General features: G+C 37.6%; 1 protein-coding gene across 1 annotated transcript; it reads left to right on the top strand.

The window, feature by feature from the left end:
- The first annotated feature begins 4,713 nt into the window (after window positions 1-4,713).
- On the top strand, window positions 4,714-19,881 carry OCIAD1 (OCIA domain containing 1). The gene is made up of 8 exons (XM_079305580.1): window positions 4,714-4,847; window positions 6,104-6,188; window positions 9,146-9,199; window positions 9,692-9,739; window positions 12,659-12,788; window positions 14,907-15,127; window positions 16,488-16,637; window positions 19,451-19,881. Exons 1-8 carry the CDS (start codon window positions 4,791-4,793, stop codon window positions 19,486-19,488), a joined length of 783 nt encoding a protein of 260 aa, XP_079161706.1. The 5' UTR covers window positions 4,714-4,790; the 3' UTR covers window positions 19,489-19,881.
- The last annotated feature ends 1,251 nt before the right edge of the window (window positions 19,882-21,132 follow it).

The following is a 21,132-nucleotide window of genomic DNA, read 5'->3' on the forward strand; positions in this document are numbered from 1 at the left end:
GCCGCCCGGCTCCTGCCCGGGCAGCGCCCCGACCCCCGGCAGCTCCGCGCAGCCCCGCAGCGCGCCGGCCCCAGGGAGCCTCCGGCCCGCCGAGACAGCAGGACAGATCGCTGCTGTTAAGATGGCCGGTATCGTCAACGTAGCCGGGAATCAAACGGCTTTCTGGGCAGGCATCAGCGTGGCCGGGGAACATTAAGGAAGTGTCCTGGCTACTGAGGCAAGAGGCCCCGCAGAGGTCCCGCCGCGCCGTCAGGCTCCTTTCGCCCGTAGGAAGCGATCGGAAAATCCGCCCTTCCCCCAAGCGAATAAGGGCAAATATTTGTGTCTCGGCCAGCTGCACAAATGCTGAGATACCGCCTTTTTGCCAGGAATTAGTCGCGTTGTTCTACCAACGCGAGCCGCCGGCTTCCCCCGCAGAAGCAGCCTGGCTCCCAGGAAGCCTGCGGGGCAGGGCAGGGCAGGGCAAGCTGCCGCCACCCCTGCATGGCACATAAAGCGCTCGGACTGCTCTGGCCATTGATATTCGCTTTGATTTCATGTAATTCCCACAGGCGCCAAGCTGCAAGGTTTATCGCAACGCACTGGCAGCGAGGCGGAGTAATGAAATAATTCACAACATCATCCTCAGGAAATTCAGATGCCACTGGGACTGGCCAGGATTTCACTTATACAACAGGTCTGGTGGTTGGAAGTAACAATGTATTTCTAAACAATGCAAAGATCTGGCAGCCATGGTTAATAGAAACATTAACTCTTTAACTGGTTAGAAAGTAACTATATGTTCTGTTAAAGTGCCTCAAAGATTCCAGGCATAAAAAAAAAACCAAAAAACAAACAAACAAAAAAAACCAAACCAAAACAAAAAAACCCACAGGGATATGGGTGAAAGAAAGAAAAATAAATACATGTAAAGTGTGATAAAACAACATAAGATTTGAAAAAGTTTTAGAAAGAATCCTGAAGTCAACATTTTCCCACTGTTAAAGTACAGTATTATAATAAGCATTTCCGACAAAACCAGAACTGAGTGAAAAGTACAAAGAAAAGTGCACAAAAGAACCAGCACAACAATTGCAACCATTTCTATTAGAAATTCAAAGTTCTGTACCACACTTTGTAGGATCATAGTTTATTTGGAGTAAAAGCCCCTCCGTGCTCAATTACTTGTGTCCATGTGCTGCTGTAACCTTAAGACAGATGATGTACTTCAATCTGCAGAAATCAGTAGGAAAAAAAAGTAGGAGGAAAAAAATAAAGGTATCCTGGTAGCTGAGGTTAGCTCTTCCCTGTTGATTTAAGAATTTCGTGGAGTAGATTTTACTGTATTTTAACAATTGTACCACATTCCAAACGTGGGTCATAGAGCACCTAACAAGACAAACAGGATTCATTGCTACTGGTGTTGTGCATCATTTCAGACAATTGATTGAAGCAAAGTATGTCACAAGTTGCCCCTGATTTTGAAGTTGTTCTGAGTTAGGGGCTTAGTGATCTTCCCAATAAATGTATGTAACTGAGATGGGCAGCAGAACCTCACCACCAATGAAAATCAGAGCACTGGTATCTAACTCTAAGCACCTGAACTTTACAGGATGTACACTTTCAAAACCCAAACACTCCTTTACAAAATAGCCAGCTTTACAAAATAGCTTTAAGGATTAGTTAACATGTAAAGCAATTTTCAAAATACATCACAGTACCAGTTAATATTAATAGCAATCATTATCTATGTGGGTAAAGTCCTTACTAATTGAGGCTTTGACTATCAGCTCCTCAAAGACACCCACTCTTGGTTCTTGCTGATGTGCCATAATGCCTCAGGCAAATAACTGATTCTTTGTTTGCCACTGGTAGTAGTTACAACAATGCTCTTTTTTTTTTTTTTTTTTTTTTTTTTTTTTATGAGGCACAGTTATTTCCTCATTATGGAGAGATTTTTTCCAAATACAGTCCTGTTAACTCTTGGCAGCCACCAGAACCTCTCAGCTGTTGCATTTTGCTGCATCGTCCAGAGGACCAAGCCAAAAACAACAGAAAAAAAATAAAATCACCGTCCATATTGTTTTATGTACTTGAGCGCATACACTTCCAGTACTTGTTTTGGAGACTTTCATTACCAGATCAGCATTTACTCCAATTCTTTCATATACCTAAGAGTTTTAGTTATGTCTTATACAGTATTGTAAAACTTATTTGTTAGGTCAGCTCTTTGTTTTGCAGCAGAGTCATATAAAACCTCTAACTGACTGTTAATAAGGGCATGAAAAAGAAGTTATCAGTAAGGTAGACTTTTAAACCACTTGACAGACTGCACAGAACTCACCCTAATAATTCTTTGAGCTCCACCTCCAAGAATTCTGAATATTCATCACTTTGCTTTGCAAAGTACTGTAATTAGAAACCATGTGACTTTCACACCTTCCAACCTGTTAACCTAAGTAATCAGTTCGTTTTTAGAGAATCTCATAATTTGAAAGTTTTCATTTTTCTCACAAGGTATCTCTTTCACAAGAAATAACTTCTAATTTCTAAAGGCTAACTATTAAGTTTTTATATTACAGTATTTTGAATCTCAAATATATTCTTCATTCTTACATGATACTGAATCATAAAAGATAAAAAGTTTAGAGACATAGGTACATGAGTTGTAATAATTCTAAAAATAATTTTGACTCCTAAAGTGGCCCAAAATATGTAACTTTATGCTGTTACAAAAAAATCTATTGTTTTTGTGTTTAAAACAACACAGAACAGCAATTATAAAACAGCTGCTGAAGCTTCAAACCACCGTCTTGCCTGTTGTTAAATCTAACAGTTTAAGAGAGTTCTTCTAAAAACTGCTCTAGTGCATAGATTTATAAACAAAAAATATTGCATAATGGCACCTGTTAAAGCAGAAAGTAGAGAAAATAGTATTCAACAAAGGGGATAAATATCTAGCCCTAAGCCTTGCAAGAAAACAATGTTTTATGTTTATCAGAAGGACTTGGTGATGCCATCACCAATCAAAAACTGAAGTTCTCATAATTGCATGAAAGATAGCATGAGTTTAAAGGAAGTTGTAAAAATAGGCCAGAGGGTCAGAAAGGGTGTCCTTGTTAACATTTCTTTCAACGAATGAACTCCAAAACCAGGTTTTGAGTACAGAGAATGAAGTGCCAAGGATGTGGATATGCTCTACCATCTATGTTGCATTTGGTCCTACAACTGAAGTTCTAAGCCAACAAATGGATGTATGTAGCCAGCTGAAACCTTTAAGTATCTCATAAGCAGGCTGTACTAGGTAAGATTTTTGAATGGATACTAAACTCACCAGTCTGCTGCATTATTTTATTTTTTTTCCCCCATTAGAAGTCTAAGAGACTTGAAGACAGTGAAGTGAAAAAGCTGAACGAATAGTGATTAATTTTACAATAGAAAAGCAAAACAGCAGCTCAGAGCCATTATTTTATACAATGAAGGAGACTGATTGCCATTTCCTCCCCACTGAAACTCTGTATTAGAGAAGGAGCAATTCATAAGCATGTTCTACCCCACAAAAGTTCAAGCTTTAAAAAACCTATTGTGTTCTTTGCCTAGAATGTATTGAAAGATAAATGGGAAAACCATGAAAGAAGTTGTCTTAATAAATGTGCTGTAGCCCCATAAACAAAACTGTCTTGAACTGATGAGGGCAAAATCTTTTGTGTTCTAACTAATAATGTGTATCATGGATGGTCATGTATCGGAGAATGTTTCATTAGCATGGGCCCAGGTGACAAGCAGAGATAAAGATTGCCTGACCACACAAATTACTTCCAATCTCATGTAAATTAGAAACGTATTTATTGTATGATGAGAGATATGAAAAAAATCAATATACAGTTTCTTTACATAGTTTCTGGTTCTATCCACCCATCTTGTTTCAAGAATCCAATCTCTACAGCCTTCATTAGTCCATTTGCCCTAGGCCCTTCACATATTCACAGTGTTCCTTTTATAGTTCCCTACCAATTTTTGACCTTTCAATCACAAAAACCTTCCTTCTCCTATCTTCAGGCATGGCCCTTTTTTTGTACACCCATCAGAAAGCAGCAATTTAAGCCAAATTCCAGGGTAAAGAGACAATGGCTTGCTCTAGGAAAGGCTTAAAGGAGTGGTGCATTCCACAGGCAAGTACGGGCACATCGCACATGGTGAACTCAAGCCACAGTACTTCTTGTTTACAAGAAAATGCCAAGGCATACACTGCACTATCAAAACCATTTTTTTCCTCAACTTTTCCTTATTTCTCATAAACTGCAACCATCCTCTAAAGCTGTCATTTCCACGGCATTAGCTAGAATGAAGCACACATCCTCCTAGTCTTTCACTCCAAGACAATCCTAACCATTAAATTTATAGCACTTTCGAGCTCAAGAGTTGCCCACCTTGCTTAGTCCTGATTCAGAAAACCCATTTTTTTCGGCAACAGAGATCTTTCCTTTTAGGAAATTCTGGCCACCCACCTTCAGCAAGCGCTTAAGCAAACCTGCGGGTGACGTACCTACAGCTGGAGCTAGGGAGGGACAGGCAAAGCTTTTGGTTATTCTTTAGCAGGAAGGCGAGCCCGTCCCCACAGCTGGCACCCGAACCGAACCGAGCCGAGCCGAGCCGAGCCGAGCCGAGCCGAGCCGAGCCGAGCCGAGCCGAGCCGAGCCGAGCCGAGCCGAGCCAGCCCCGCCGCGGCCCGGCCGCCCTGCGGCAGAGGCGGCTGTGCGCACGCGCATTGCGCCCCGCGCCGCCGCGCGCAGTTCCGGGTCACGGCGGCCATGGAGGCCGGGCAGGGACCGGGACCCGGACCGGGACCCGGCGGCGACGCGGCCGAGGTAACTGCGCTAGCTCGGCGTCGCTGCCGCGGGGAAACCTGACATGGCTGGGGGGCGAGGCGGTGGGCTGGGGCCAGGGAAAGGAGATTGCTGTCAGCCGCTCGGCCGCCCCTACCCTGAACTCCACGCGGGGCCGGTGCCCTTGAGGCCTCTCGGGGGCCGGGCGGGAGGTGCTGGCAGCAGGTAGGGAGATGTTCTTGTCCGACCGTGAGCCAACGATGTGCTCAGGTGCCAGTGGCATCCTGGGCTGTGTCAGGAATAGTGTGGCCTGCGGCACCAGGGAGGTCACCGTGCCCCTCTGCTCCGCACTGCTCAGGCCACACCTCAAGTACTGCGTTCAGATTTGGGCTCCTCTATTCAGGAAGGGCTCTGAAATGCGGGAGCATGTCCAGAGAAGGGCAGCAGAGTTCCTGGGGCGTCTGGAGTACAAGTCTTACGAGGGGTGGCTGGGGGAGTTGGGTTGGGGGACTTTGGGAGACCTTATCACTGTCTACGCTGCCTGAAAGGAGGCTGTGACCAGCTGGGGATCGGCCTCTTCTCCCAGGCAGCCTGCGACAGGACAAGAGACCATAGTATTATGCACCAGGGGAGCATCGGCACCAGGGAAGTTTAGATTGGACATTAGAAGGAATTTCTTCACAGGAAAGGTCACTAGATATTGCAATGGGCTGCTCAGGGAAGTTCTGAAATCACCATCTCTAGCGGCGTTTAAGGAAAGACTGGACATGGTACTTAGTGCCACTGTTCCCTTGACAGAGTGATGTTCAGCTCTAGGTGAACTCAGAAGTTTTTTCCAACCCAGTTGATTCTGTGATTCTCTTCCCCTGGTGCCTTCTCACACACTTCTCACTGCAGGACAGGGTCAGGCACCTCTGCACAAACCTCTCACACGCTGGTGAAACAGCTGGTCAGCTCTCAGTGAATTACATCCGTATGAACCACAACACACTCTGTCTTTGAAACCCTGAGAAATACTTTAAAAAGGCGCTTAATGATCTATCACTTGTCAGCTGGTTGGAGGGACCAAAGCAGGCTTTTCTTCCTGCTCTCTAATGTCATTTTTAGAAGCACTGGATTTTTTAAATTACATATTTCATATGAAATTTATGAACAAAAGGCGCTGATTTCTTAAATATAGCTGGGTGGAAGTATAGAAGCTACAAGGTGTGAAAGTTAGACATGAAGTTTTCTAATTGAAAAATGCCCCCAAAGTGTTCTTTTGTCCATTCTTTTCTAATTTATTTCCCTAATGAAAGAGGGATGTACCTAGGCCTTATGTTCCAACAGAGGAGGAAAGAAGACTCCTCAAGGAATGTGCTGAAGAGAGTTTCCGGTATAGAGGTAAGTTCACTTAGCTTTGTTGCTTTTCTTCCACCCTTAGCTTTTGCTGTTACCTGAGGCATTACAGAAGACCTGGGTCAGTATAGCACAGCAGTGCATTAACAAGCTTCACATATACTGGAATTGCATCCCAGCAAATGCTGATCCATGTAGTATTTATTAAGAGTTTGCTGCAGTTTTGTAAAAGGTACAACATAATTTCTAAGTGTCATGCCTTGTAAAAAGATCACTTCATATTTTAATGTGATTCATAATAGTCTGAATATAGATCTAATTAATGAGTCACATTATATTACTGGAATATCTTTTTTGTGTTATTTCTGCATTTTTATTTTCAATTTTTATTTTTATCTTTACCATGCAAGAATAAAATACTTTAACTTATAACCATTGCTTTTCATCTTTATAGAGACTTGTGAAGAGAGCAATATTTAAGTAGTCACTCTGTTCAACTTTTGGAGGAAATTGCTGTGTCTGTGCATGGTTTCTGTAACCCTAAGGTTCAAGGCATGCTTGATTTTTGTATCCCTGGTCATGAGGTTTGAACAAGCCTTCTGATGTGATTGCTACTTGCTGTTCTTTCACACACTAGTAGGTTACTCCTGATGCTGATAGGTGGCTTGGCAAAAACCAGGACAGATGAAGAATTTAGCAGCTGATTTGCTAATTTTAGCATTCTGGGGCTCTGATTTCTCATGGAAGCAGTACTTTCAGGGGCAGATCTTAAGGCATTGTGATTTTGAATTAGTGATTCGAAGTTCTGTTTTGTGTCATCCACTTTTACACAAATACTTGGAAATCTTCAGCATATTTGCAAAAAAAGTAGCCATTTTCTGTATAATTTTATAAGTGAAAGAGGCAGGTCCATTAATGGTACAGTGATGCTGGTTATGGTTTATTGATAATCTCTCTTCTGTAAGACAAAGAGGAGAGAGAGGTGTTTGTTCCTGAGCTGTTCTGCTGCTTGGCAATGTAGCTCATTGCCCTGTGCATCTTTATGTAGTTACTGAAGAAACAACTTGTAGGTATAACTTGAAAGCCCTAAGTTAGTTTCTTGAGTTATTTCTCTTTAGGGAGCTACAGCAGTAACAGATTTCTTTTTCAGGAGTTGTGAACTGTGCCCTTATCTCGCTGGGAGAGTCTTAAGTCCATCACCGTTTTCTAGGTTTCCTCTCTTTGTTTCCTTTTCTGCATACACATACTAGGATGTTGTATTCACTGTATTAAATGCATACTGCTGGAAGTCCCCTTTGCAGGAGGCTGCTTGTGTGACTGCCCTGAAATCCTCACTTTGTATTGTGTCAGCTTTTGTGATTCACTGAAGTTACTGTAAATTTGTGCATTTTCAGTTCATTTATTCAAATTTCAAGCTGTAGCAAATTTTACTCATTCTTACAAACCATCTGTGTTTTGACATAATTTGTCTTGACAGCTTCTGCCTCTAGTCATTTCACAATTCAGTTTAATATATTGCTTTACTGGAGTTACTAGTTTGCAATCACATTATTGTATAAATTCTTACACTCTTAAAAATTCACACTACAACCTTCAACTTTATTTTTTACACTTCTAATCTAGCTAACAAAATCAAATCACACTGATACAACTTTTTCCCATAAAACTTTTTTAACTCGGGTACATTATATTACCATCCTTATATGCTGTTGATATATCAGCCTTCCATTATTTTCCCTGGATTTATTTTGTTCCTGAAGCAGAAAAAGTACTCCTTGCCTGTAGCATTAATGTTTTCCGATTTGAGTTTGTTTTCTTGGGGTTTTTTCACTGCAGTTGAATAATTCATATTAATTTTTAGATATTAAGCCAGTTTTCATTTAGCTACTTTTTAAGTTAATAATTTACCATTTCAGGTCACTTATATGCTCACATACTAGTATAGCCTGGTTTTGGTATCTGGAATGTTTGTGTTAGGTTGATAAATAATTTCAAACTTCTAAGGGTTAGACCGAAATCTTCTGAAATAATTTTTGATCATATTTTCCTTTACACAATCTCCTTCCCCTTGTTTTGTTGGGTTTTTTTTTTTTTTTTTTTTTGTTTGATTTGTTTTATTAGTGTTGTTGATTTTGGGGATTTTTGTTTTTCTTTTACAATTTAGTTTCAAGTCTGTGCTGTCATTTTGTATCTCAGAAAATCTAGAACAGTAAATTTTGGAAAATCTAGGTCTGGAATCTCTAAATGCATCGGATTTTTATTATCTAATAGGTTGGAAGGTTTTATTCTCTATTCTGAAGTTTTGCTGTAATCTTGCTTTGAACCAAGGAGCCAATATTTAGTCTTAAAAGTGACCTCTAGTTGCATTTACCCGGAATGCAGGTTGGACTCCTTAGTTTAGACCTGTCAGAATTTGAGGGAATTAGCTGTTAATTTGCAAAGTATTCTTTAATAGTTTGCTCTCCAAAATTATAATTTGTCTTCAAATGTGAACTTAATTTGCAAATTGTGTGCATCAAAACACTTCAGCTGTCTAGTGCTGTAGCAAAAATTTCTCCTGGAAGTCATTGAGCTTTTTCATAACATCTACATTTTCAGACTTGCATGAAATTGAAATTCATTATGGCATATCTAAACTTTAAGCCTATAAGCCTTCTGTTGTGTTTGTTACTTCATTGTCCCTGTATCTTGTGCAGGTTGTAGCTAGACCTGGAATCTTTTCTGGAGAACTTTATTCCATCTGACAGTGACTTTTGTATTTTAGGAAGCATGAAGTATAATGCAGTCAGAATGACTCATTAACTAGTACCACATAATTTATAGTAGGTCTTAAAAACTCCACTGACAATGATAATATATATGCAGTTTGTTGATTTTTTATGTATATCCTTATATTATACAAATTAGTTTAGGAAGGTGTAGCAACTCTATTGCACATTTGTTAAATGTGATTGAAAATATTGAAAATTGTATTTTAAGCAGATTTTTTTTCTTCTTCACAGCCTTTCCTTTGGCTGCAGTGAGCATGCTTGGTACTAGTTTCTTAATTAGAAAAGGTAAAGTAAAAATATTTCAGTTTCATTTTGGTTTGCTCAGTTGAAATATTTTTCTGCTGTTAGGAAAGTTATTATGGTAATATAATGTCCAATGTACTTGTAACTAAAAGAAGTTCAGACTCTGTAGCTACATGATTTGCTGTTCCTCAACATAAACAAGGAGCTGAACTTAAAATCTAAGTTCATGTGTGCTTTATGTTGTGTGACAAGTGCAGTATCTCACTGATTATGAAACAGTATATTCTCAGTGTATTAATAACCCTGTGATTAAATATGATTAAAGAGATCATTTCTAGATTTTTCAATTTTATGGAGAATTCAGATATTAGGGTTTTTTAAATTTTTCTTTAACATGAAGTGTAAAAGAGTACCCTGCTTCTACAAACATAACTACAGTTGAGGTTTTTTAACTTAATTCTTAATATTAATTACATATATATTATGTAATATTATATATCCTATCTTAATATCTGATTGCATCCTTATTTTCAGGTGTTCTAAGAGATAGCTCAAGATTTGGCTCTTTTATTAAAGTTGCATGTAAGTAAAGCTGTGTATAAATTCCACTTGTATTCATGCTGTATGTTCTGGGCTCTGTTATGCAGATGTAATTCCCCTGAGACTGGCTGGCTAGTTCACTGTGACTCAAGTTGGCAGGGACCCCTGAGGAGCAGAGTCCCAACTCCCTGATCCTGACAGAACAACCTGAAGTTACACCATGTGACTAAAGTGTTTTCTAGATGCTCCTCAGGCCCTAACAGACTTGGTGATGTGACTGCTTCCCTGCCTGACAGCCCTCTCAGTGAAGAACCTTTTCCTAATGCCCAGTGTCACCAATGGTTTAAACTAGGAGAGATTTACAGTGGATGTTAGAAAGAAATCCTTTACTGAGGGTGGTGAGACCATGGACAGGTTGCCCAGAGTAGTTGTGGATGTCTCATTCCTGGGAGTATTCATGGCCAGGTTGGATGAGGCCCTGAACAACCAGGTTTAGTGACAGGCATCCCTGCTCATGGCAGCAGGGTTGGAACTTTAAGGTCCCTTAAAGATCATCTTTAAGGTCCCTTTGCAACCCAAACCATGATTCAGTGATTTATTCACTGTCTGAATTTGTACTGCACGTTTTGGACAACTTTTGTTTATAAGGTTTGTATAAAATTGTTTGATAAATATAACATAATCATTTAAGATAAAAACGTTGTAAATAGATACTGTGCAACCTTAGTTTAAATTACATTGCCAGAATACACCCACCCCTCCCTTCCTAATTTGAAGGTCTTTATTCATGTATCTCACGTGTTCCATTCAGGCTATTTTAATTACTTTTTTTTTTTTTCCTGTACATTATGTATGTACAATTGTAGGAAAAAAGCAATTTCATGTGAATGATTTTTGGATTAAATATAATAAAAATAAATTATTAACTTTATAAATTAACCTTTTCAATGTTACACAGGACAGTAAAACAGGAAGTTGCCATCTTGCCAATCTGTGCAGATACAGCCAGTTTACTTCAGTGGGAAGAGGGTAAACCCCATGATTTGTGGTCAAGGAAGTGTTGTTTGAGCAGATAAATGAATGTGAGAGACTAGGGCTCCAGTTGTTTATGCTAAATTCCGATTACTTTCTTTGAACACCAAACAATGGTATAACACAAACATTTCTAATAAATAATAGAACTGCTATTTCCCCAATCACTCTTACACACAACAGCCACATTCTTCTAGTTTAATAGAACTAATTTATTGAAATTGGGGGAAAAAATAAGGTGCAGCTGGACTGGCCAGGATGGTCTGCCTGTAGGAATTACTATACTTTTGCCAGTGGTTTTCTAGGTACTTTTGACAATTTACTGAAACTTCTAGTTAGTCACGCCTGATTCACTACATGGACAGCATCCCCTTCAACACAGCAGAGAGCTGTTGGCCCTCTGTGTCTTTGACAAAGATGGGGAGGATTCCTATGCCTGTATGCACTTCATGTTAGTCTGCAATGGGCCATGCTTAATCAGCTTCTCTAAGATCTTGAGCAGCGAATGTAGAAGCAAAGAACAGTACCTAATTTACTGAGCTGGCTTCAAAAATGTGGATCATCTGGCTGTTAGTTCTGTAATAAATTAAACCAAATATTTTGGCCAATAATTACTTCGAGTGAAACATCTTCTAGAGAGATACTTCCCTTTTTCTTTACTAGAAGGCCTCAAGAAAAAGAGACTTTCTCTTTGTAATTTATGCAAAAGAGTAATCAGCTTTCTGTTAAGCTTTATTTTGCTAAATATTTAGTTTGAATTCTTCTTAGGCCAATCGGAGAACTTGTCATTTTTCTCTTTGCACATACTTATTGTATATGAGGTGTTTTTTAACCTGCTAAATTTTTTTAACCTGCTAAACAACTAAACAACCCTTACATTCCTCATTTGTAAACTTCACTCATAGTTGTGGCTGTTCTTCTCTATTCCCTTGGAAAAGGACTTTTACCCTTGTTTTGAAAATAAGACATTAGAACAGGAATCACAGTTTCAGTACCAGTACAGCAGGCTGGGGTAAAATCCCCTTTATGTTGCTTTCCAAGCAATGTAATCTATAGCTGACAATTGCAGAGGATTAATGTTACTGGTAGTTAACCTTTTCCTGACTTAAAGATAATCGAGAATCTTAGTCTCTATCCTTAAGAAATGCTACACATTAAAGAAGGGTCTAGTAATTTTCTCCTACAAAGTCAACAAGAAACCTGTTGATTCCCATGGAATCCTTCATATACTATTGACCCACTCAAGGAACTTTAAAGGGCCAGTGATGGAAATCATAAGTTCTAAGCCCAGAAAGACCTATCTTGGTAATTTATTCTTATGTCTTTTGCACCAAATGGAAGTAGCTCATTCTCTAAATTGAAACTGTTGCTTAGTGATTATAAGGGCTCAGCTAATTCAGTTATTTGCCCTCGGCAACAAAATTACAGAATCCTTTACAGAAGATACTGAGCCTGCTGCTAAATTGATTTAGACCTCTTTTCATACTAGTGAAGCCTTTCAGGATCTGACTGTTATGATGGATTGAATTAACAGAATTTATTGCCTGTATTTATTTCTGATAGGTTTATCTGATCTTTGATAATTAATTGTGATTTCTGGATCTTGGGAAAAAACGATGCAATTCTTTTCCTGTTTGGTTTTTTTTTTTTTTTTGGTCACCTTTCATTTACCAAGTACTAGCTGAAATCATCTGATGCTCACACCATGTCTAAATCATTGCTTTATGTCTGTTCATCTGTTGCATTTGGTTTTAGTACCCTTTGTCTGCAGAAGAAGCAGAGATGATTACTGCATGTTTTTTGGTTTAGATCTGAACAGGTTTTTCTTTTATTCAAGATACTACATGATTTATTTGAAATTATTATGTTAAAACAATGTTGGATATTATAGTACAGCATGTAAACCCATCTTTTTTTCTTTTTAAAAAGTTGCTGGAATGTGTGGATACCTGGCTGGAAAGATATCCTACTTGCCAATCTGTAGCGAGAAATTTAAGAAACTGAAGGATTCTCCAATAGGAGATGTTCTACGACAAGCTCAGAGACATAGTTCACCTAAGTAAGAATTTAAGTATATTTTAAATCTAAAACATATTCTGAATAGGGTATTTTAAACACTTCACAGATCAATACCACTTTTGCAGCTTTCCAACACGTTCAGAGCTGCACATTTCCTCCTTCCCCATTACCTCAAATCTACCCATTTCAGGAATCTGAAAGCTATAAAATATGTATTTTGAGCTCTTACATGCAACTGACCAGTAGAGAAGTAGAAAAGTAAACATTTTACTTAGCAAACTCTATTTCTTGTAAAATTAAGAGTGTTTAGCATGGAATTTGCTTACAGAAGAATGACAGCACAAATTGCCTTCTTAGTTTTGAAGTAAACTAAATTAACTGAAATAAAATAGTGTTACATTCTGGAATTTTTTCCCATAGTTTAGTTTGATTGAAGTAGGAAAAGGGTGGAAATGATTTCAGTGTTTATCAAAGGAAAGAGCTCAGTAAACAATATCAGTGCAGGAAGAAGCATGGTGGTCAAACTTAATGCTGTTTGTTTAAATCCTTTACATCTGTAACAGCATTATGCTGTACATGTGAGAAACTCATCAGGTTCTTAAACTATTTCCTGTTTTCTTCCAGAATGCTTTCTACTTCAACTGGTTTTTAATTGCAAGCTGCTTTCAGAATATGTCACTTAAACCCTTGATTCAAAACTGGGAGAATAGTGTTTGGATAGTGAGTAGTAGTTCTCCTGTGTATGTACTGAGATTTGTTAAATGTTTATAAAGGATTTACTTACATTCATAATTACACTATAAATTCAGATTTATTACAGTTTTATTTTGCAGGATTTACCTTTATTCTGAAATGTTTGATGTCATAAAACCATAAACAATTTCTGGCATTACCACTTCATGCACTTACTGTATAGAATCAGCTGAATTGGAATTGAAGTTGTCCCTTCACCCCCTCCAGTTTCGAATATGAAATTGTCATGCTCATTAATTGTGTTTCATGAGAACTTGTTGAAGTACCATCTTCTCCCACACCAATGAATTCCTTCAGCCGTCAATTGCCCATTTGTATCTGTTAAGTTTTATTTGCTAAGTGATAAATTCCTTTTCCTTGGTTGAATAAATAATTTAAATTCATTTCAATTGCATTCTTGTCCATACTCACTACCCTTTTAACCCAGCAACAGAAATCGTTGCACTTTCCTGGGCACTGTATGTCTACTAATGAATGTATTTTGGTAATTTGATTTGCAGTTAAAAACTTGTAGGGAGCTAAAAGATTAGGTAGTGTTTTAAAGCTGTGTTTGCATATATTTTGAATGGATAATTGAGGCAATAAAATGGCTTTGTTCTGTATGTTTATAATGAGAATTAAATAAAGACTAATTGCAAATGTTTTTCATAGGAAACAAAAAGTACAGATTAGCAAAAATTAAAAGTAAAAAGTAATAAATACTCTAGAGATGTTCTAGTGGCACGAGGTGGTGGCATTCCTGATAGAGGGACATGTTGTGTAGTGGCTTGCGAGGCCATTCTAAGAATATGATGAATACTTCAAGATATCTGCCACCAATTTCCAGAATATTTTTTATATGGTATTATCTTTCTCTCCCAAGGGAAAATTCATTAATATTTTTTCAGTAACTTGATTAATTCTCATAGTTATTTTTCCTAAGATAGCTGTTCAATTTTCTTCTGCTGTTCAGCACCTTCTAATGATGAAGAGTTTTAAATATCAAATTCTTCCTAAAAGGCTTTTAAAATAAACTATAGTTTATACTGCCACTAGTTACATGGGCACAGCATGTACTATTTGTGTCTGATGTGGGATGTTTTTGTCTGAAGATTCCTTGGGAAAAAGGATTGTAACTTCAGTTATTGTAAAGTGCAATATGTTTTGTCTCTTTTCTCTCTTGTTCTGGAGGTATGAGCTAAGATTCTGTGAGGAAGGGAATGTTAGGGAAGGGACTATAGAAATTTTTGCAATGTAAAAAAAACACCCAAAACATCCCAAAATTTTTTAAAGATATGATTCAGTTGGAAACTAAACTATTTTAAATGAAAGAATGTATTATTGAATTGCAACTATTGTTACTTTTACAGTTCCATTTTTAACTTCAGTATTTTCATATTTAATATTTTGTGCTACTCTTTTCCAGCCGTTCCAGTCGTAAATCTGAATTTTCAGACATTTCTTCAGACATTCAGACTTCTCAGTCATTTACTGAGTCATCTCCTCCAAGAGCTGGATTCCCGCCTTCTAGCTATTCAGATGATTACAGCTCAACAGATAGAGCCCTCTCAAGTTATGAACCCATTCCATTCAGTGCTTCTCTGAATGAATCTTCACCTACAGGAATTACTGATTACACTGTTCAAGGTGAGTCTTAGTAATTAACAGTTTGTACTGCAAAGATTCTTGCCTTTCTTTTAGATACTGTTCTTATTAAACTATATATTCTCACCCTATGCAAACACACATGGCACAATACTGTGATTTTGAATGAAAGAGCTGAAAGAATTACAAGAATTGTTTTTACACAGAAGATGAATATAAATTTTATTTTGTGTTCTAACTGTAAACTAGATTCAGGGTTTTCTAGTTGAAAATTGCTTTAATTGCAAGTAAGGATCCTGAATTAACTTATAAGGTGCTATCTGTTGAGTAACTAAACCTGCAAAAAACTCAGCCAGACTGAAAGTGCTCTTTACTGAAAGAAAAGGGAATATGCCATCCCTTCACTGCACTGAATAAACCACAGCCTGCCAGTTGCCTGCTGGCCCTTCCAAGGTGATTGCAGTTCCACCATCCATGGGGCTGTAACTGGATACTGATGTAACTCTGTGACATTAAACTTTTTAAAAATTTTTTTCACAATGTGAGAAACATTTATGTCTCCTGGGAACTGAATGCATATTGTCTTCTATCAACCAATAATCTGATTTTCTCCCAGAGAATTAAAAGGTTTTCAAGTACCATGCAGCTCTTCCCTTCCTTCCAGTATGAACCATCCTCAACTATTGCAGGGGAAAAGCAGGATTCTGAATTCAGGTGTTTATGGTACACAAAGAAGGAAGTTACTGTCAAATGCAGTGTTTTGTACTTTGAATTAGTTTGGATTTTTTCAACTTACTTATGAAAAATATTTTATTTCACTAAAAAGCCCTTTCATGCAACTTGATGAAAGTATTGGATACAAATGTGTCAAAAAATTATTGCATTTAATCACAAATATCAGTAGTTGGCAAAACCCTTATTATATAACCAAGATTCTGCATTATAAATATAGATAAAAGGATATCATATGATGTCAGGCATCATATGATAGATACTGTCCTAATTCTTTGAAAGCAAAATTTAAAGCCTTAATGTAAACTGTTGAGCTTCATTTAGATTTCTCTTCAGAAATCATATGTATCTCAAGCATATAATTATTGTAAATTTTAGATAAAGTGACTAGAGTTTTTTATCCATCAACTACCACATGATTGTTAGAATTTCTTATGGTAAAATGAAGAAAATTAATTAAGAGTCAGTGTTTCAGAGCAGTTTGACAAAATTAAAAAGAAAAAAGGAACGGATTACTTGAAGATCATATGCACTCACTGTTGTGTTTAGAATTGCAGCTGTCATGCCCCTTTTAATTTGGGATTGATGAGTAATTAACTGGTATTCTAGAACATGTTGAAGCCAAATTTTGGTGTGTTATGCCATACTTTTCTTTTTGTTTTGTTTTCAGAACCTGCTCCAATTCCAGAAGAAGGTCGTAAAAAAAAAGGCATTACATATGAGGAATTAAGGAATAAACACAGGCAGACATATGATGTAATGCAACCACCAAAGACAGAAATTCCAAGCAAGCTTTCACAGGAAAAACCAGCTAAGGAAGGTATGTACTGATTTACTTGCAAAATTCGGGTATTTGCCATAATGTTGCTGCAAACACACAGCTTAATTCTGCATACCTTTTAAGAGATTTATATTTAGAGTATCTGCAGGTATCTCATATTTGATACATATGGCCTGTTAGTTTCCTGTTTCAGATTAATTTTTTTTTTTTTTAATTTTGATCATCCAATAGAAAATTGTAATTCCTTTCCTCTGAACATATTGCTTGGTGCCATACTGAAAAGCTCCTAAGTTTTGCTTCATTAAGTATATTGAGCAAACTCTTTCCACAAAGAATTCTCTGAGCTCAGAGCTGTAGCAAAGAGCTATGGGAGGGGGGTGTGTGTTTTAGATAGCATTGTTCTCTCAAAATAGAGGACATGGTCGATGGTTTGAAGGGGAGGGTATTTATTTTTATGAATAGTTTCATGTGGAATTAGTGGATTTCTATAGAGGCATTGTTTGTAGAGGTTCATTTTCTACATTAAAACCCAGAGGAAGGAAACAGTATTTGGCAGCAATTTTGAGATTTGTTTTCACAGTGAAAAAGAAAACTTTACAGAGCAAAATAAGAATGCAATGTCCTGAAGAATAAGACGTCATTCAGAAAACTTTTTGACTCAATCAGTTTTTGAAACACAGAAGGAATTCATAATTGCTTGCTCTAGAACTTTTAAAATTTAATGTGGCATCTGTAAAAACAATTGTAGCAAGACATTATACCATTTAGCACACTGATGGACTAATCACCTTGAATTGTTTGGGTTTGTGTGCACTGCCCAGTCTTGTCAGCCATGTTGCAACAAGACTTTTAGGAATAGCTGTTGTCTCCTATTAGGCATAATGGGTAGTAAGAAGAGTGTATTAAAGCAAAAAGTTCTGAAGAAGCACACAAGCCTTTGGAACAGTGTTGCTTAAGAGCGTCAGTCTCTTCAATGCTTGTGAATTGCTTTCTGCAGATCATCTATCTTTGGATAGATCTGCAGTCTTGAAAAAAAATTATAAACAATTTTTTTATAATGATTTTTATCTGTTATTTCAAAAATAAAAGGCTTTCTCTTATCATGTGACTGTGCCAAATGAGAAATGAAAAAATTATTGAAGCTGCGGTTTCAGATTGCTTTTGAATTCCATGGACTGACACTTCATGGATTTACACAATGTTTCTTTTTCAAGATCCTTCTCTACAAAAGGAAAGCCTAGAAATGTCACTTGTGAGCCGTACACCGAAATGTTAAGCAGCATTCTGAAAACGTTGCCATATTCAATGGCAAAAGGGGCTGTGAAATGAGAATGTGCATTTGTTACTTTATTTTTAGTTAGTCGAGGTATATAAAAGACCTCTATAAAATGTTGATCAAATATTGCATTATTTCTGTTACATTTCTGTGTTCCATTTGAAGGCTGTACTTGGGCTTTGAGAATAGAACTGAGTGGTACATAAGATTTGTAAATAGACTTTTTAAAGTATCTCTTCTCATTTTTAAGGAAAAAGAGTAAGGAGGGTGTAACAGAATTTCAGGATTGGTTTACACATGCAAGTACATTTAAATCTGCAGTTCAGGGATTACACTGATGTTGTGAGCTATGACTGGATTTAGCTTCTTGTGTCAAACTGGAGATGTTCCTTGCTGTGTGCTAGTTCATACTTTGCTAGTTCATACTGCCCCTTGGCTCATCCTCTTATCTCTGGGTCCTTAGCAAATAGGAGACTGTGATTTCTGCCCTCCCTTGCAAGGATGGAAGGAAAACCAAACCATGTTTGAACCAGCATTAAGCAATGCTTAACTTCCATCTGCTGGTGCCTTCTCCCTTCCCTGCAGTGGCACAAATACGTGCATCTGCATAGTGATCTAGACTGGCCCATTTTCCAGGGAATGAGTGCAGCCTGTTCAGCTGCAGTGGGTAATAGAAATGAAAATCAAATCCTACTTTGAGAGAGCTTCTCACTGTGTCTCACTGCAATATCAGTCACTCCAAAGAGGTTTGTCAGGGCATTATGCTCAGTTTGCTGGTAGCTCACAGAGACAAGGACCATTTTTCTCTATTCCACTTGTTCTGCTGCATAGTTAGTAATAAACAGTGAGCTTAATTATTAACTTGCAAGCGGATTTATGAAGGGGTGCCTGACTAGTGTCAACATTCCTACTAGATCAAGTGGAACCATCCTTAGCCTTTGCATTGATGGCAGTCAATTACAGAGAACTTTGCAGCTCACTTTCAGGGGAGCCTGTTTTCCCTTTCTGGTTGTTGTTCAGTTACAATAGCACACTTCTGAACAAAGCCGTTAGACCACTACCCTGGTTTTTTTCCTCTCTGACTCAATCCTATGCTAAAGGAAGGTGCCAAATAATAATGGCTGAGTAGTTTCCTAGTAGGGATTACTGATTTCTGTTTGTTTCTCTTTGAACATGTTTTTAACTACCCTGAATCCATCCAACAGTGCATGTAACCAGATTATGTAGCCTCGTTATTTATTGTAACATTCCTTGCCTGTTTCCTCCAATTGTCTTTGTTTCATCCACGTGTTACATTTGTTTTAAAATAATTGCAAATTCTGTAGAGCAGGAATTAGCACAGTAGGCCTCCTGATTGAATATTAATTCATTAGGGTAAAGTGATTAGCAAACTCTTCTCCCCATTTATTCAAAAGTAGCTTTAATTACATGTCTATTTTGCTGGGACTGACTCTCTCCCCATGCACCACATCAGATGACAGTGCACTTCATTATTACTTTTTGGTACTGTATATGATAAACTTTGGCAGTTAAAATATCACATGACTACTTTTGTTTTTTCTTTTGTTTTCTTTAGTTAAAGTAAATAAATATGGAGATACCTGGGATGAGTAAGAGTCAAATGAAGAACAGAAGAACATTACCTCCTGTCAGCTAACTTGAACTTCATCTAGATTAGTCATGAGTATCAGCACCTTTGGTGTGCTTTGCCAGACACAGCTATTAATAAATAAGAATGAAATCCTGACTTGCCAGAAGATTAAAAAATGTATTTATGCTTAATTTTTTTAAATTTTGCATAAATGAAAAACAAGGCTATTGTGAGGTGTCATGACTATAAACCATTTGTGCTGTTGTTTAAAAATGAGAAGGGTAACTGGTAATGTGAACGTATAGCGCAAGGTAAAAATACATGTAAATAAATGCAATCCCATGTATTGAGAAGGGAGGAATATCAGAATCTTCTCAATTTTTCAAGACTTGCATTAAAAGTTACCTGTAGAACTCTACCTCTCACTTTGTTTTGTCTGAAAGTGATATGCTGGGAACTTGAAATTGTAGTCATACTTGGTTTGTAATGTAGGAATACTACTAAACTGTTGAGGGGAAAAGGGCTGAAGAGCTGAGCCAGACACTGAAATAACTTTTTTGAAACTGTTTCATGGTGCCAGCTGTATTTTTAGACTGATACTCTGACTTACCCACAATAGGTTTCTACAGACAGTCATTTCTGAAGAAAATAATTGAATGCAACTGCAGGTATTGAAAATAACTACATTTAAGTGCAGAATGCTAAACTTGACAAACTTTGGTATAACCTTGAATGATATATTGACTGTTAATGTTAAGTTCTGTATATTTGGTCATATTTCTCAATTTTTGCAAGTCATGACAAGGCTGCCATATTTGTGGAGATGATATCTCAATCAATGGAATATTTTGTTATTATTACCTGTAAGAGAAGAGCTACATTGGGAAAACGGAAGAGTATTTCCTGGTGTTTATATTACCTGCTCTGTTTCTGAAAGTGTTGCCTTCACTTAGTGATTTTCATGCTCTCACCTGTGCAGTTTCATTCCAGCACTGTATTTATTTGGAGATTTGGGCTATAAGGGAGCAAAAAATACCATGATGTTGATAGCATAAAAGCATTCCTGATATCTTTGTTGGAGCTGAAAAACAACATGTCTACCAAGTTAAAAATTCTCAAAGACCTTACTGATTTAGTGGACTTGCAGCAGAATGGCATAAATAAGATAACTGGGGGAGGAAGGGGTTGAACAGAGGAAATGGCTGAAATTAGGAGGAAAAAGCAGGGAAAGGATGCTTCAAGAGTCAAATACTACTTAAAACAGGAAGATTGCTTTCAGAAAAGCTCATCTTCTAAAAAATTAATATGCTAACTTGATAATCTTGAAGTTATGTCAGAAATATACCTTGTAGAGAATGCTTCTCATGGCTGTGATGAGTGTACTCTGAAAATACAGTCTGCTAGAATTGTATTGCTGTTGTTTTCAGTGTGCTATTCCAAAGCTGATTAGCTTTATCATGAAAATATTCACAGTTTCTTAGCTGCCAGTTATGCAAGTAACAGGAGGTAGAAAGTTGAGATGATAATAATAGAGCAGATTTCTACAATGGTGCCTTCCTCTAAAGTCTTTTGCCTCACATTCGTATTTTTGGGTGGACAAGCACAATGTTTTATATAAACTGTATCAGAATTTTTCTTCCTTTGTTAGAGGAGAAAATGAAAGGCAT

The sequence above is a fragment of the Erithacus rubecula genome (genome assembly GCF_903797595.1).
Source record: "Erithacus rubecula genome assembly, chromosome: 5".
NCBI lineage: Eukaryota > Metazoa > Chordata > Aves > Passeriformes > Muscicapidae > Erithacus > Erithacus rubecula.

Bases quoted from the DNA above. Each gene is read 5' to 3' on its own strand.
- OCIAD1 (XM_079305580.1), top strand. From the start codon at position 4,791: ATGGAGGCCGGGCAGGGACCGGGACCCGGACCGGGACCCGGCGGCGAC. The intron at 9,740-12,658 runs GTAAGTAAAGCT...CTTTTTAAAAAG, and splicing joins CTCTTTTATTAAAGTTGCAT to TTGCTGGAATGTGTGGATAC. The intron at 15,128-16,487 runs GTGAGTCTTAGT...TTTTGTTTTCAG, and splicing joins TACTGATTACACTGTTCAAG to AACCTGCTCCAATTCCAGAA.